The sequence below is a fragment of the Salvelinus alpinus genome, chromosome 16, assembly GCF_045679555.1.
Source record: "Salvelinus alpinus chromosome 16, SLU_Salpinus.1, whole genome shotgun sequence".
Lineage (NCBI taxonomy): Eukaryota > Metazoa > Chordata > Actinopteri > Salmoniformes > Salmonidae > Salvelinus > Salvelinus alpinus.
Window position 1 is genome coordinate 54,756,561 of NC_092101.1, and position 14,553 is coordinate 54,771,113.

A 14,553-nucleotide genomic window follows, 5' to 3' on the forward strand; every position below is an offset into this window, starting at 1 on the left:
CCCCCAACACCACTTTCCATCAATTTGTATAGCAGACCCTCATGCCAAATTGAGTCGAAGGCTTTTTTGAAATCAACAAAGCATGAGAAGACTTTGCCTTTGTTTTGGTTTGTTTGGTTGTCAATTAGGGTGTGTAGGGTGAATACATGGTCTGTTGTACGGTAATTTGGTAAAAAGCCAATTTGACATTTGCTCAGTACATTGTTTTCATTGAGGAAATGTACGAGTCTGCTGTTAATGATAATGCAGAGTATTTTCCCAAGGTTACTGTTGACGCATATTCCACGGTAGTTATTGGGGTCAAATTTGTCTCCACTTTTGTGGATTGGGGTGATCAGTCCTTGGTTCCAAATATTGGGGAAGATGCCAGAGCTAAGGACGATGTTAAAGAGTTTTAGTATAGCCAATTGGAATTTGTTGTCTGTATATTTGATCCTTTCATTAAGGATACCATCAACACCACAGGCCTTTTTGGGTTTGAGGGTTTTTATTTTGTCCTGTAACTCATTCAAGGTAATTGGAGAATCCAATGGGTTCTGGTAGTCTTTAATAGTTGATTCTAGGATTTGTATTTGATCATGTATATGTTTTTGTTCTTTATTCTTTGTTATTGTTATGCTGATGAATGAGGACCCAAAAGCGACGTAATAGTAACAGAGTCTTTATTCCAGTATTAAACAAATAATGATTCTCCTGGATATAATCAATGGTAATCCAAAACAGGAAACTGAAATCCTCTCGTCAATAGAGAGGAACGCCTGGAGACGCGACCACAGACTGCAGGTCGCTTCGGGAAGGCACAGGCCGTAGCTGACATAGACACCTGCTCACACGCAGCATCTGAAGAAGGCAAAGAACACGACAGGGCGAAACAAGGACACAGGAACAGCAAACATCAAACAAGAATCCGACAAGGACAGGAGCGGAAAACAGAGGAAGAAATAGGGACACTAATCAAAGGGCAAAACAGGGGACAGGTGTGAAAGAGTAAATGAGGTCGTAGGGAGAATGAGAAACAGCTGGGAGCAGGAACGGAACGATAGAGAGAGAGAAAGAGAAAGAACCTAATAAGACCAGCAGAGGGAAGCACAGGGACAAGACATGATCAAAGACAAAACATGACAGTTATAGAGCCAAAAAGATTGGAGAAGTGGTTTACCCATACATCTCCATTTTGGATAGATAATTCTTCGTGTTGTTGTTTGTTTAGTGTTTTCCAATTTTCCCAGAATTGGTTAGAGTCTATGGAGTCTTCAATTACATTGAGCTGATTTCTGACGTGCTGTTCCTTCTTTTTCCGTAGTGTATTTCTGTATTGTTTTAGTGATTCGCCATAGTGAAGGCGTAGACTCAGGTTTTCCGGGTCTCTATGTTTTTGGTTGGACAGGTTCCTCAATTTATTTCTTAGATTTTTGCATTCTTTATCAAACCATTTGTCATTGTTGTTCATTTTCTTCGGTTTTCTATTTGAGATTTTTAGATTTGATAGGGAAGCTGAGAGGTCAAATATACTGTTAAGATTTTCTACTGCCAAGTTTACACCTTCACTATTGCAGTGGAACATTTTACCCAGGAAGTTGTCTAAAAGGGATTGAATTTGCTGTTGCCTAATTGTTTTTTGGTAGGTTTCCAAACTGCATTCCTTCCATCTATAGCATTTCTTAATGTTACTCAGTTCCTTTGGCTTTGATGCCTCATGATTGAGTATTGCTCTGTTCAAGTAGACTGTGATTTTGCTGTGGTCTGATAGGGGTGTCAGTGGGCTGACTGTGAACGCTCTGAGAGACTCTGGGTTGAGGTCAGTGATAAAGTAGTCTACAGTGCTACTGCCAAGAGATGAGCTATAGGTGAACCTACCATAGGAGTCCCCTCGAAGCCTACCATTGACTATGTACATACCCAGCGTGCGACAGAGCTGCAGGAGTTGTGACCCGTTTTTGTTGGTTATGTTGTCATAGTTGTGCCTAGGGGGGCATATGGGGGAGGGAATGCTGTCACCTGCAGGCAGGTGTTTGTCCCCCTGTGTGCTGAGGGTGTCAGGTTCTTGTCCAGTTCTGGCATTTAGGTCGCCACAGACTAATACATGTCCCTGGGCCTGGAAATGATTGATTTCCCCCTCCAGGATGGAGAAGCTGTCTTTATTAAAGTATGGGGATTCTAGTGGGGGGATATAGGTAGCACACAGGAGGACATTTTTCTCTGTTAAGATAATTTCCTTTTGAATTTCTAGCCAAATGTAAAATGTTCCTGTTTTGATTAATTTAATGGAGTGAGTTAGGTCTGCTCTATACCAAATTAGCATTCCCCCTGAGTCCCTTCCCTGTTTCACACCTGGTAGTTTGGTGGATGGGACTACCAGCTCTCTGTAACCTAGAGGGCAACCAGTGGGTCCGTCTCCGCTATACCATGTTTCTTGCAGGATGACAATGTCTGCATTACCGATTTCTTTGGTGAAGTCCGTGTTCCTGCTCTTTAGGCCAAAGGCAGATGACCTCAGGCCTTGGATATTCCAGGATGATATAGTGAAGGCTTTTTGTTCCATAAAGTGTCCAATGTTGTTGGCCGTGTGGTTTGGCCTCAGGCCAGTAAGTGTGAGCAGAGCCTGCTGAGCATCTGGTACATGCCGTTGGCTTGGGCGAGTGTAAGAGTGGGGGTTGGGCCTGTTTGCCCGCTCACTACCTGGGCGTATGTGTGACTTCCATGTTGATGCTCTCTTTGCGGGGGTGGGGTGCATGGGGTGGGCAGGAGTGGCATAGGTCTGATCTGAGGGGGCCTAAATGGGGTGTGGGCATGGTTGATGTGGGGGGGTGTTGATTGGTTGGGGTGGGGGTGTGGATGTGTCTGGGGGTGCTGTGGTCTGGATGTAAGTCCTCTTGGCGTGGGTCCTCTATGTGTAGGTCCACGGGGGGGTCCTGCAGGTCTTGGAGGGTGTCTCGCTGGTCTGGGTGGGGTGTCTATTGATCTGTTGCTCCTGTGTGAAGTGTTGGGGCTGCGTTTGAGAGCGATGTCCTTTAGAGTCCGGACAAAGGTGGGCACTGCTGCCTTATAGAGGTGGACCTGGTCATAGAGGCTGTTCAAGTCCAGGGTGGAGTGGTGGGCCAGGAAAACATTTGGTTTTGAGGCACAGTCACGGGAAATGCTTGCGTTTACCCGCTGTATTGTAGCAGGGTGGAAGTCTTTTCGTGGTAGCAGGGTGGAGATAACCACTTGTGCATTGGGGAAAGTAGAAGAAGCTTTTTCAATCACTCCCTTCAGTGCTGTGGCCACCCTTTCCTGCTTTGCTCTCAGGTCGTTTGTGCCTGTGTGTATTATTATGTGGCTAGGTGAGCCTAGTTTGTCCTCAGACAGAAGGTCTAGGGCGCGCTGGGTGTTTGGACACCAGAGTTTAGACACACTGTGTTTGGGAAAAAGTTTTTTTTCTTCTATACATTTCCCATTTGAGTCCATAAGGAGAACAATCTGTGTCTTGTGTTTGTTCTCAGTGGGTGTGGGGGGGTTGTCAGGAGGGCTATCAGGGTGGCTGACAGGGGGGGTGCTCAGGGGGGGTGAGAGCTGCTGGGCTTGGGTTTTTTCTTTTGTCTGTTCTGCTGTGATGTTGACTCTATGGTCAGGGTCTGGTGTGGACTGTTCTGCTGTGGTGTCGAGACTTTTGTCCGGTGCTGAGGTGGGCTGTTCTGCTGGCGTCTCTGTGGGGATGGCCACCTCCCTAGTGGGTTGTTCTCTGTCACATGCCATCCCCCTCAACCTCTCCTCCAGCAGTCTGATCCTCTCCTCCATCCCCCTCTCCCTCTCCTCCAGCAGTCTGATCCTCTCCTCTAGTGCTTTGTTCTGCTCCTGCTTCTGCTCTTTCTCCTGTTGAAGTTGTCTCACCACTGTCCAGAGTGCAGATATGTCTCTCTCCACCTCCAGCTCTCCTGGTCTGGTTAAGGGGTTGTTGTGCTGGACTGTTGTCTGGGTCTGTGCTGACTGGAGTGTAATCACCTGCTGTTCCAGCTCCACCTGCCTTACCTCCAGCTGGGTGAATTTATCCTTCATTTCAATGAGGGAGAAGTGCTCTGTACTGGGAGGTTGACTGTTTGCTGAGGGTTGCTCGTCTGTGGGGTTATATGATGAAGAGGTCTGGTCTGACCCGCTTGGGGTGGGGGTATCTTTATCAAGGGAGAGCTTCTCCTGCTGGGCTAATTCTTTGATTAGGTGAAAGTCCAGCTGAAACTGTTTGGGGTTGCCCTGTACCAATACTGTTCCAGACTTATATAGATTTATGTTAGCTGACTCAGAGTCCTCGTTGTCAAGTATCCTGAGTTTCCACCCCTCGTTAACCCCCCCTCTCTTAACAGAGGGGTAGTGTGCTAATATAGCACTGTGCCATGCCAGGGGATGGTTTGTGTGGAAGATAAGGTTGCTGATGTTCCCATTTTTGTAATAGTCAGCAAAAAGTGTCTCTTGATTTTCCATAAGGAGCTTCATTTTGTGCTCTTTTCTTGCCTTATCATTCTTTACACTCACAGGGTACTGTATTTTAATTACCTCTGAACAGCAGGAGGGAGCTTCTAAGGCCTCTCCATTTGGTTGGGGTAGACTATTCGACCCTCTCTCTCTCTCTCTCTCTCTCTCTCTCTCTCTCTCTCTCTCTCTCTCTCTCTCTCTCTCTCTCTCTCTCTCTCTCTCTCTCTCTCTCTCTCTCTCTCTCTCTCTCTCTCTCTCTCTCTCTCTCTCTCTCTCTCTCTCTCTCTCTCTCTCTCTCTCTCTCTCTCTCTCTCTCTCTCTCTCTCTCTCTCTCTCTCTCTCTCTCTCTCTCTCTCTCTCTCTCTCTCTCTCTCTCTCTCTCTCTCTCTCTCTCTCTCTCTCTCTCTCTCTCTCTCTCTCTCTCTCTCTCTCTCTCTCTCTCTCTCTCTCTCTCAAAGGAAATTGAGTGTCTGTTTTCTGCTATCTGTTTCAGTTGGTCCCGGGAGGGTTCGCAGTCTGTAGTCTTCTAATGTGCCTGAGGGAAGGCATCACCGCTACATAGCAGCACATCCATTACCATGCGTCCTTCCTCCCCAATTAAGGTGCCACCAACCTCCTCTGCACTGTAGGGAATGAACACACATACACACAACACATACACACAACACATACACACAGCTCATTCTTACACATGACACCAATAGCCTAAATATAATTGCCACACATTTGATGACAATGTATTTGAGATAATTAGGCTGATATACCTTGAAGTCAATATAATACAATACATTTGCTTTGGACACACTTTGCTGTGATAGGGGTTTATCTCAACCCACTGTGATTGTATTCACAGGGACACTGGGACACTCAGCTGCTGACGGCAATGTAAAGGATGCCAAGTCAGCGGAATTGTTAGGAAACCCGCTCAATTTGATGCAACCTTTTTTAATCATTGTTTTGGGGCAAATAAACCTGCGCCTAAAATAGACGATCGTCTAGTTTCCCCGTCAACCCTCCAGTCTCTCTCCATTCTCCCACCTGAGTGGTAATGGACGTGTACACGCGTAGGTGATGTCCCTCAACTTTAATTCAAAATATTTTCTACAGTTTTGAGTTAAAAAAGTCTGAGATCAGCGGAGGAACAGCCAACTCTCTCCTACGCACCAGAAGTGTGTGGTAAGCCTATGTAGCTAGCTACGCTCCGTTGGTTGTGCAGCAAAGCGTTGCAGTGCTGCTGTACTGTAGGCTACACCACGGAGATATAGTTGGATGTAGAGGCACCGGAGGAGAAACAAAGTGTCGGTCCGCTAAACGACGGAATAGTCATTACGGGGCGCAGACAGACACGCGTAGTAGCTACGACGGGGGGGACGACTTCACAGGCGTATTGATGGAGGCGTTACACTAGGCTTAAACAGCATCGCAATGTTTGATAACACATGTATTAATTAGAAATATAAAGGAGATAAGATGAGAGAAATGTATCAGGATGCGAAGGGTTTGTTCTATAATGTGAGTTCGTTTGTGAGCCGTAGGAGAGGAGAGGACAATAGAATGCGAGGTCCGTGCAGTAGACTACAGGCCAGCCAGGCAGCCAGGCTAGAATAGATTTCTCAGGAAGAAACTACACTTTCGAGCTGCAGTAGTCTACAGACTGTCAACCTTGCGGGATTTGCTTTCCAGTACACATGGAATACTGTGCTTATCAGTAACGCATCCGCAACGATACAGGTATAGATTAATCTATTATGACATTAATTGAAACGGTATATTTTCTCTCCTCAACTCTCTGTAATTGAATCCATCTTACTTTAATATATTGTAATGCAGTTTCTGAAATGTGAGGGAAATCTCTAAAACGATTCTAACAAAGGCTTTTGAACAATGGTATGACTGCAAATATGTTTTTCATATTTATTAGCCAATTGTCATGTATAATTTCCATAGATTGTATAGTTTTTCATATTTATTAGCCAATTGTCATGTATAATTTCCATAGATTGTATAGTTTTTCATATTTATTAGCCAATTGTCATGTATAATTTCCATAGATTGTATTGTTTTTTCATATTTATTAGCCAATTGTCATGTATAATTTCCATAGATTGACTAACCTACTGTTTGGCAATAGGAGGCACGCTCTAATGACATCATGACAAGCTATAGTGATTTAATTTAACATGCATCCGCCAATGCAGGAGTTTTGATTGGAAGTGCTGTAGCCTACAGCCATAATGTGTGTTACGATGACATGGATTAATAACCCACTACGGAAATACAATGTCAGCATATGGCAGCACTAATAATCTACACCTCAGTGGTAATGCTGCTGCTAATAATATAACAATAAAACATAAAATAATAACAAGAACTAGATGGTAATTTTCCAATAAAGAAACATTGTGACTTGCTTTAGCTCTTATAAGTATTTTTTTGTGGCAGTTGGGATAGGAACGTTGGTTTGGTGTCTCTAGCTTTAACGGTTGAAGAGTTACTGTTGGTGGGCTATTTTATATTAATTTATGCAAACGTCAATAGTTATACTTGATAAAAGTTGAAAGATATTGATGTTAGGATAGCCTGAACATGTGAAAGTTGTTTTCGGTGAATCTAGCTTGAACAGTTCAAGAGTTACTGTTGGCGAGTTATTTTATGCAAATTTAAAGATTCTAAATAATCTTAGACTGAATGTTTTAAAGTTGGTCTTGTAGCTTCATTGACCAAGGAGCAGAAGCATTTGGAATTGTTACGTCTGTATTCCTATGGGTCTCATTTAAACCCATGTTCATTGATGCAAAGTGTTTTGTGTAACTTGGTCAGAAATTCCGTTTGAAAAAGTTTGAGAAATTGTTAATGCGTTTACTAAAACAGCTGTATCGTTAGATTGAGAGCAGATATTTTTGTTCCGATTTCAGATTTAAATAGCAGAAAAATAGATGAACTACACACTAACTTTTTCTCTGACTTGTTGGCAAAGGAGTCCACATTTCAGTTTTTTTTTTTTAAACGTTAGAGGAAAATGTCATTGATGCAGTTGGTGAAACAGCTGTATAATTTGATCGGTATGAGATATTTTTGTTCCAATTTTAGCTTTAAATAGCAGAGAAGTAGAGGAAGATGTCCAACTATCTATCTTGTTGTTTAACTTGTTGGGAATGTGGTCTGAAAGTTGCATTTACAATGAATGGAATGTTGGAAGTCATGATGTAACAAAGGAAGCTTTTACAATGTTGAAGAAATCCCATGAAACTGGATGAGGTTTAATAAGTATAGTAAAAATTGTAATTGTTTAAAAAGTATAAATAGTATTTTTTTTTAATTAAGTTGTATTCAAGCATACTATTCCGGACCGGTCTGCACGCTTTAAAGTTTGAATGGTATTTCTAGCTTAAACGGTGTAAGAGGAGTAACGTTGTAAAGGATAATAACTTTAGTCTGAAATAAAGGGGTCCAATATTTCAAGTGAGGCCTGTGCCACAAGCCACACTAATAAAACCGTGTTTTTGTAACTGTGAAGGCTAAACCATTATTATTTTTTTAGTTAAACGGTTGTCATTTACGCATTCCACTGAATTCATGTTCCAGCTTGTTGTAGGCTGATGATGTCACGACTTTTCATAAAGCACCACGGGATCTGCATGAGTTGTCTTCCCACCGTTCTCCTCCTCTGATATCCTTGGATGTGCTGTGTGTTTTCAGGCATGGGTGACGGGATGCGCTGCGGCGGTGCTATGTCGAACGTCTGGGTCTTCGTCTTGCTAATGAGCGTCACCTGCCGTCTGAGGTAAGCCACTCACGTTCACAGCATATCTTTTCATGTTATGGATATTGGTATATAGAGCTATTTTATTTTATTTTGACGTACTTTAAAGTTATATTCATCTATTTAAATTGGGTAGCCAATGCTGGCCATTTCCCTTCCAGTTAGATTAGATTTTGTATGTAAAGTGTTTCAAATATATCTGTTAAGGTTTCTTGATATTGGTATAAGCCACTGATGCTGTGTAATTTTGTTATGAAATATTTGACAGAATTGGCTAATCTATCCAATACTGCCCTTCTCCCTTCCGCTTTGATTTCATTATTGAGACGTTAAGAAGGGAAGTGTAGCCTATAACTAGTCCTGTCTATAACTAGTCCTGTCCCATATTCTATAACTAGTCCTGTCCCTTATTCTATAACTAGTCCTGTCTATAACTAGTCCTGTCTCTTATTCTATAACTAGTCCTGTCCCTTATTCTATAACTAGTCCTGTCTATAACTAGTCCTGTCCCTTATTCTATAACTAGTCATGTCTCTTATTCTATAACTAGTCCTGTCTCTTATTCTATAACTAGTCCTGCCTCTTATTCTATAACTAGTCCCTTATTCTATAACTAGTCCCTTATTCTATAACTAGTCCCTTATTCTATAACTAGTCCTGTCCCTTATTCTATAACTAGTCCTGTCCCTTATTCTATAACTAGTCCTGTCCCTTATTCTATAACTAGTCCTGTCCCTTATTCTATAACTAGTCCTGTCACATATTCTATAACTAGTCCTGTCACATATTCTATAACTAGTCCTGTCCCATATTCTATAACTAGTACTGTCCCTTATTCTATAGCTATTCCTGTCTCTTATTCTATAACTAGTCCTGTCCCATATTCTATAACTAGTCTTGTCACATATTCTATAACTAGTCCTGTCACATATTCTATAACTAGTCCTGTAAGGGAAGTGTAGCTTATAACTAGTCCTGTCCCTTATTCTATAACTAGTCATGTCTCTTATTCTATAACTAGTCCTGTCCCTTATTCTATAGCTATTCCTGTCTCTTATTCTATAACTAGTCCTCTCTTATTCTATAACTAGTCCTGTCCCATATTCTATAACTAGTCATGTCCCATATTCTATAACTAGTCCTGTCCCATATTCTATAACTAGTCCTGTCCCATATTCTATAGCTATTTCTGTCTCTTATTCTATAACTAGTCCTGTCTCTTATTATATAACTAGTCCTGTCCCATATTCTATAAATAGTCCCTTATTCTATAACTAGTCCCTTATTCTATAACTAGTCCTGTCCCTTATTCTATAACTAGTCCTGTCCCTTATTCTATAACTAGTCCTGTCCCATATTCTATAGCTAGTCCTGTCCCTTATTCTATAACTAGTCCTGTCCCATATTCTATAACTAGTCCTGTCCCTTATTCTATAACTAGTCCTGTCACATATTCTATAACTAGTCCTGTCCCTTATTCTATGAATAGTCCTGTCCCATATTCTATAACTAGTCCTGTCCCTTATTCTATAACTAGTCCTGTCCCTTATTCTATGACTAGTCCTGTCCCATATTCTATAACTAGTCCTGTCACATATTCTATAACTAGTCCTGTCCCATATTCTATAACTAGTCCTGTCCCATATTCTATAACTAGTCCTGTCCCATATTCTATAACTAGTCCTGTCCCTTATTCAATGTAATCAAATTGAGCTGCCTGTCCTAAAGTCATGTAACTGTTCTCTACCCTTCTCAACCCTGTCCTAATGTCATTTAACTGTTCCCTACCCTTCTGATACCTGTCCTAAAGTAATGTAACTGCTCCCTACCCTTCTGAACCCTGTCCTAAAGTCATTTAACTGTTCCCTACCCTTCTGATCCCTGTCCTAAAGTCGTGTAACTGTTCCCTACCCTTCTGATACCTGTCCTAAAGTAATGTAACTGCTCCCTACCCTTCTGAACCCTGTCCTAAAGTCGTGTAACTGTTCCATACCCTTCGGATACCTGTCCTAAAGTTGTGTAACTGTTCCCTACCCTTCTGAACCCTGTCCTAAAGGCGTGTAACTGTTCCCTACCCTTCTGATCCCTGTCCTAAAGGCGTGTAACTGTTCCCTACCCTTCTGATGCCTGTCCTAAAGTTGTGTAACTGTTCCCTACCCTTCTGATACCTGTCCTAAAGGCGTGTAACTGTTCCCTACCCTTCTGATACCTGTCCTAAAGTAATGTAACTGTTCCCTACCCTTCTGATACCTGTCCTAAAGTTATGTAACTGTTCCCTACCCTTCTGATCCCTGTCCTAAAGGCGTGTAACTGTTCCCTACCCTTCTGATCCCTGTCCTAAAGGCGTGTAACTGTTCCCTACCCTTCTGATGCCTGTCCTAAAGTTGTGTAACTGTTCCCTATCCTTTTGATCCCCTGTAGCCTGTTACCCAGTCAACTAACTGTCCTGTTCCCCCTGCAGCCTGGTACCCAGTCAACTAGTCTGTAACCATACTGTCCTGTTCCCCCCTGCAGCCTGGTACCCAGTCAACTAGTCTGTAACTGTCCTGTTCCCCCTGCAGCCTGGTACCCAGTCAACTAGTCTGTAACCATACTGTCCTGTTCCCCCTGCAGCCTGATACCCAGTCAACTAGTCTGTAACCATACTGTCCTGTTCCCCCTGCAGCCTGGTACCCAGTCAACTAGTCTGTAACCTTACTGTCCTGTTCCCCCTGCAGCCTGATACCCAGTCAACTAGTCTGTAACCATACTGTCCTGTTCCCCCTGCAGCCTGGTACCCAGTCAACTAGTCTGTAACCATACTGTCCTGTTCCCCCTGCAGCCTGGTACCCAGTCAACTAGTCTGTAACCATACTGTCCTGTTCCCCCTGCAGCCTGGTACCCAGTCAACTAGTCTGTAACCATACTGTCCTGTTCCCCCTGCAGCCTGGTACCCAGTCAACTAGTCTGTAACCATACTGTCCTGTTCCCCCCTGCAGCCTGGTACCCAGTCAACTAGTCTGTAACCATACTGTCTTGTTCCCCCTGCAGCCTGGTACCCAGTCAACTAGTCTGTAACCATACTGTCCTGTTCCCCCTGCAGCCTGGTACCCAGTCAACTAGTCTGTAACCGTACTGTCCTGTTCCCCCCTGCAGCCTGGTACCCAGTCAACTAGTCTGTAACCGTACTGTCCTGTTCCCCCTGCAGCCTGGTACCCAGTCAACTAGTCTGTAACCATACTGTCCTGTTCCCCCCTGAAGCCTGGTACCCAGTCAACTAGTCTGTAACCATACTGTCCTGTTCCCCCTGCAGCCTGGTACCCAGTCAACTAGTCTGTAACCATACTGTCCTGTTCCCCCTGCAGCCTGGTACCCAGTCAACTAGTCTGTAACCATACTGTCCTGTTCCCCCCTGCAGCCTGGTACCCAGTCAACTAGTCTGTAACCATACTGTCCTGTTCCCCCTGCAGCCTGGTACCCAGTCAACTAGTCTGTAACCATACTGTCCTGTTCCCCCTGCAGCCTGGTACCCAGTCAACTAGTCTGTAACCATACTGTCCTGTTCCCCCTGCAGCCTGGTACCCAGTCAACTAGTCTGTAACCATACTGTCCTGTTCCCCCCTGCAGCCTGGTACCCAGTCAACTAGTCTGTAACCATACTGTCCTGTTCCCCCTGCAGCCTTTCCCAGACCCCAGCAGGAACCCCTTCAGAACCCCTAAAAGAGGCGGAGCTAAATGACAACATCACCATCTTTACCCGAATACTGGACAGACTGCTGGACGGCTATGACAACAGGCTACGTCCTGGACTCGGAGGTAGGGACCCATCCAGACCCTCAATGTCTCCCAAACGGCACCCTATTCAAGCCATAAACGGGCCGTATCTGGTCTATAGTAGTGCACTATATAGGGAATAGGGCTCTGGTCTATAGTAGTGCACTATATAGGGAATAGGGGCCATTTAGGACACACACGTAAAACCTTTACCATGTTGCATACAGTACATACAGTATGGATATGTAAACTGATTGCATACATACCACATGTAAACTGACTCTTTAGAATCATAATTGTTTTATGATATGAAGTAGACAGAACTTCCCTCCAGTACATCCTCTGTATCTATTAGTAAGAGACCATAGATCTTCCCTCCAGTACATCCTCTGTATCTATTAGTAAGAGACCATAGATCTTCCCTCCAGTACATCCTCTGTATCTATTAGTAAGAGACTATAGATCTTCCCTCCAGTACATCCTCTGTATCTATTAGTAAGAGACCATAGATCTTCCCTCCAGTACATCCTCTGTATCTATTAGTAAGAGACCATAGATCTTCTCTCCAGTACATCCTCTGTATCTATTAGTAAGAGACCACAGATCTTCCCTCTAGTACATCCTCTGTATCTATTAGTAAGAGACCACAGATCTTCCCTCCAGTACATCCTCTGTATCTATTAGTAAGAGACCACAGATCTTCCCTCCAGTACATCCTCTGTATCTATTAGTAAGAGACCACAGATCTTTCCTCCAGTACATCCTCTGTATCTATTAGTAAGAGACCACAGATCTTCCCTTTAGTACATCCTCTGTATCTATTAGTAAGAGACCATAGATCTTCCCTTTAGTACATCCTCTGTATCTATTAGTAAGAGACCACAGATCTTCCCTTTAGTACATCCTCTGTATCTATTAGTAAGAGACCATAGATCTTCCCTCCAGTACATCCTCTGTATCTATTAGTAAGAGACCATAGATCTTCCCTCCAGTACATCCTCTGTATCTATTAGTAAGAGACCACAGATCTTTCCTCCAGTACATCCTCTGTATCTATTAGTAAGAGACCATAGATCTTCCCTCCAATACAACATCTGTATCCATTAGTAAGAGACCATAGAGGGGTGATAATGTCTTTGTCAGTCTGCTAGTCCTCTATTATAGAGGGGAATGGGTCTATATTCATAGACTCTGGTAAACACAGGTCTCTGACGAAGAGACTAGTGGGCGACCGACCTAGAGAGAGAGAGAGCTAGAGCGAGAGAGAAAGCAATCACTCCTTTCATAAATACCAGGGTCTTTGTTCTCAAAGGACCAAGGCCAACTTTTCAGATCCTCTTACGGAAATTACATTTAATTATTGAAGGTTCAATGCAGAATTATGTGTCATCCATGTTGTTTGAATAGAAAAAGAGAAAGGTCAGTGAAATAATCCATGTTGTTTGAATAGAAAAAGAGAAAGGTCAGTGAAATAAGGAACATGTACTCGTGCCTCTCTGAGCAACTCACACCCTCTCTGGATGGGATTGATTTTCTACAGAGAAGGTGACGGAGATCAAGACCAACATATTTGTGACCAGCTTCGGTCCCGTTTCTGATACTGAAATGGTAAGGACTTATTCTTGATTAATTCTCATCCTAATAGAAACAGTAACAGCTTCCATATTCTCATGCTACTTATGTATAATTGTATTATTGAATAAAAGTATTTTTTTTGAAAAAAAAAAAAAAAATTGAATAAAAATGTAGCAAAACATTTACTTATTTAATCTATTTTTTAAATTACGATTCGTTTTTTAGTTTTTAAAATTACAATTAGTCGGTATTAATGTCTTTGGGCCGGTTTCCCAGCAACAGATTAAGTCTAGGCCAGAACTAAGAAGCACACTCAATGGAGAATCTCCAATGAACATTCATTTTAGGATTAGCCTTAATAATCTGTGTCTGAGAAACTGCCCCTTACTGTCATGCTGTACATCCAATGATGCCCTCGTAGCGTTCATATACCAACGGAACCCCTGTCTCCTCTTTGACCTCTGACATATACCAACGGAACCCCTGTCTCCTCTTTGACCTCTGACATATACCAACGGAACCCCTGTCTCCTCTTTGACCTCTGACATATACCAACGGAACCCCTGTCTCCTCTTTGACCTCTGACCTCCAGGAGTACACCATTGACGTGTTCTTCAGACAGAGCTGGAAGGACGAACGTCTGCGTTTCCAAGGCCCCATGAAGATGTTACCGTTAAACAACCTCCTGGCGTCTAACATCTGGACCCCAGACACCTTCTTCCTCAACGGGAAGAAATCTATCGCCCACAACATGACCACGCCCAACAAACTTCTCCGACTCAAAGACGACGGGACACTGCTCTACACGATGAGGTCAGTGAGAGCCTCAACAACAGTGTGTTGTGAGCAAAAACATTGTTGACTTGTTTTTTGGTTGTTGTTTTTTTATCTCCCACTGTTGGTTTCAGGTCAATGCTCTTAAAGACAAACAAACAGCCTAAAGACTGGTACAAACAAACAGTCTAAAGACTGGTACAAACAAACAGTCTACAGACTAAAGACTGGGACAAACAAAC

General features: G+C 43.1%; 1 protein-coding gene across 2 annotated transcripts in view; it reads left to right on the forward strand.

Moving 5' to 3' along the window:
• Positions 1-5,336: 5,336 nt before the first annotated feature.
• The window catches only part of LOC139541690 (gamma-aminobutyric acid receptor subunit alpha-5-like), a 110,142-nt gene continuing 100,925 nt past the window's right edge, over positions 5,337-14,553 (forward strand). Inside the window, exons 1-5 of one of the 2 annotated variants that reach the window (XM_071346626.1) lie at positions 5,337-5,622; positions 8,146-8,230; positions 11,868-12,004; positions 13,503-13,570; positions 14,130-14,350. In XM_071346626.1, the coding sequence (XP_071202727.1) occupies positions 8,148-8,230; positions 11,868-12,004; positions 13,503-13,570; positions 14,130-14,350 (509 nt within the window). In that variant the 5' untranslated portion in view covers positions 5,337-5,622; positions 8,146-8,147. The other variant, XM_071346625.1, reaches the window with a different exon arrangement.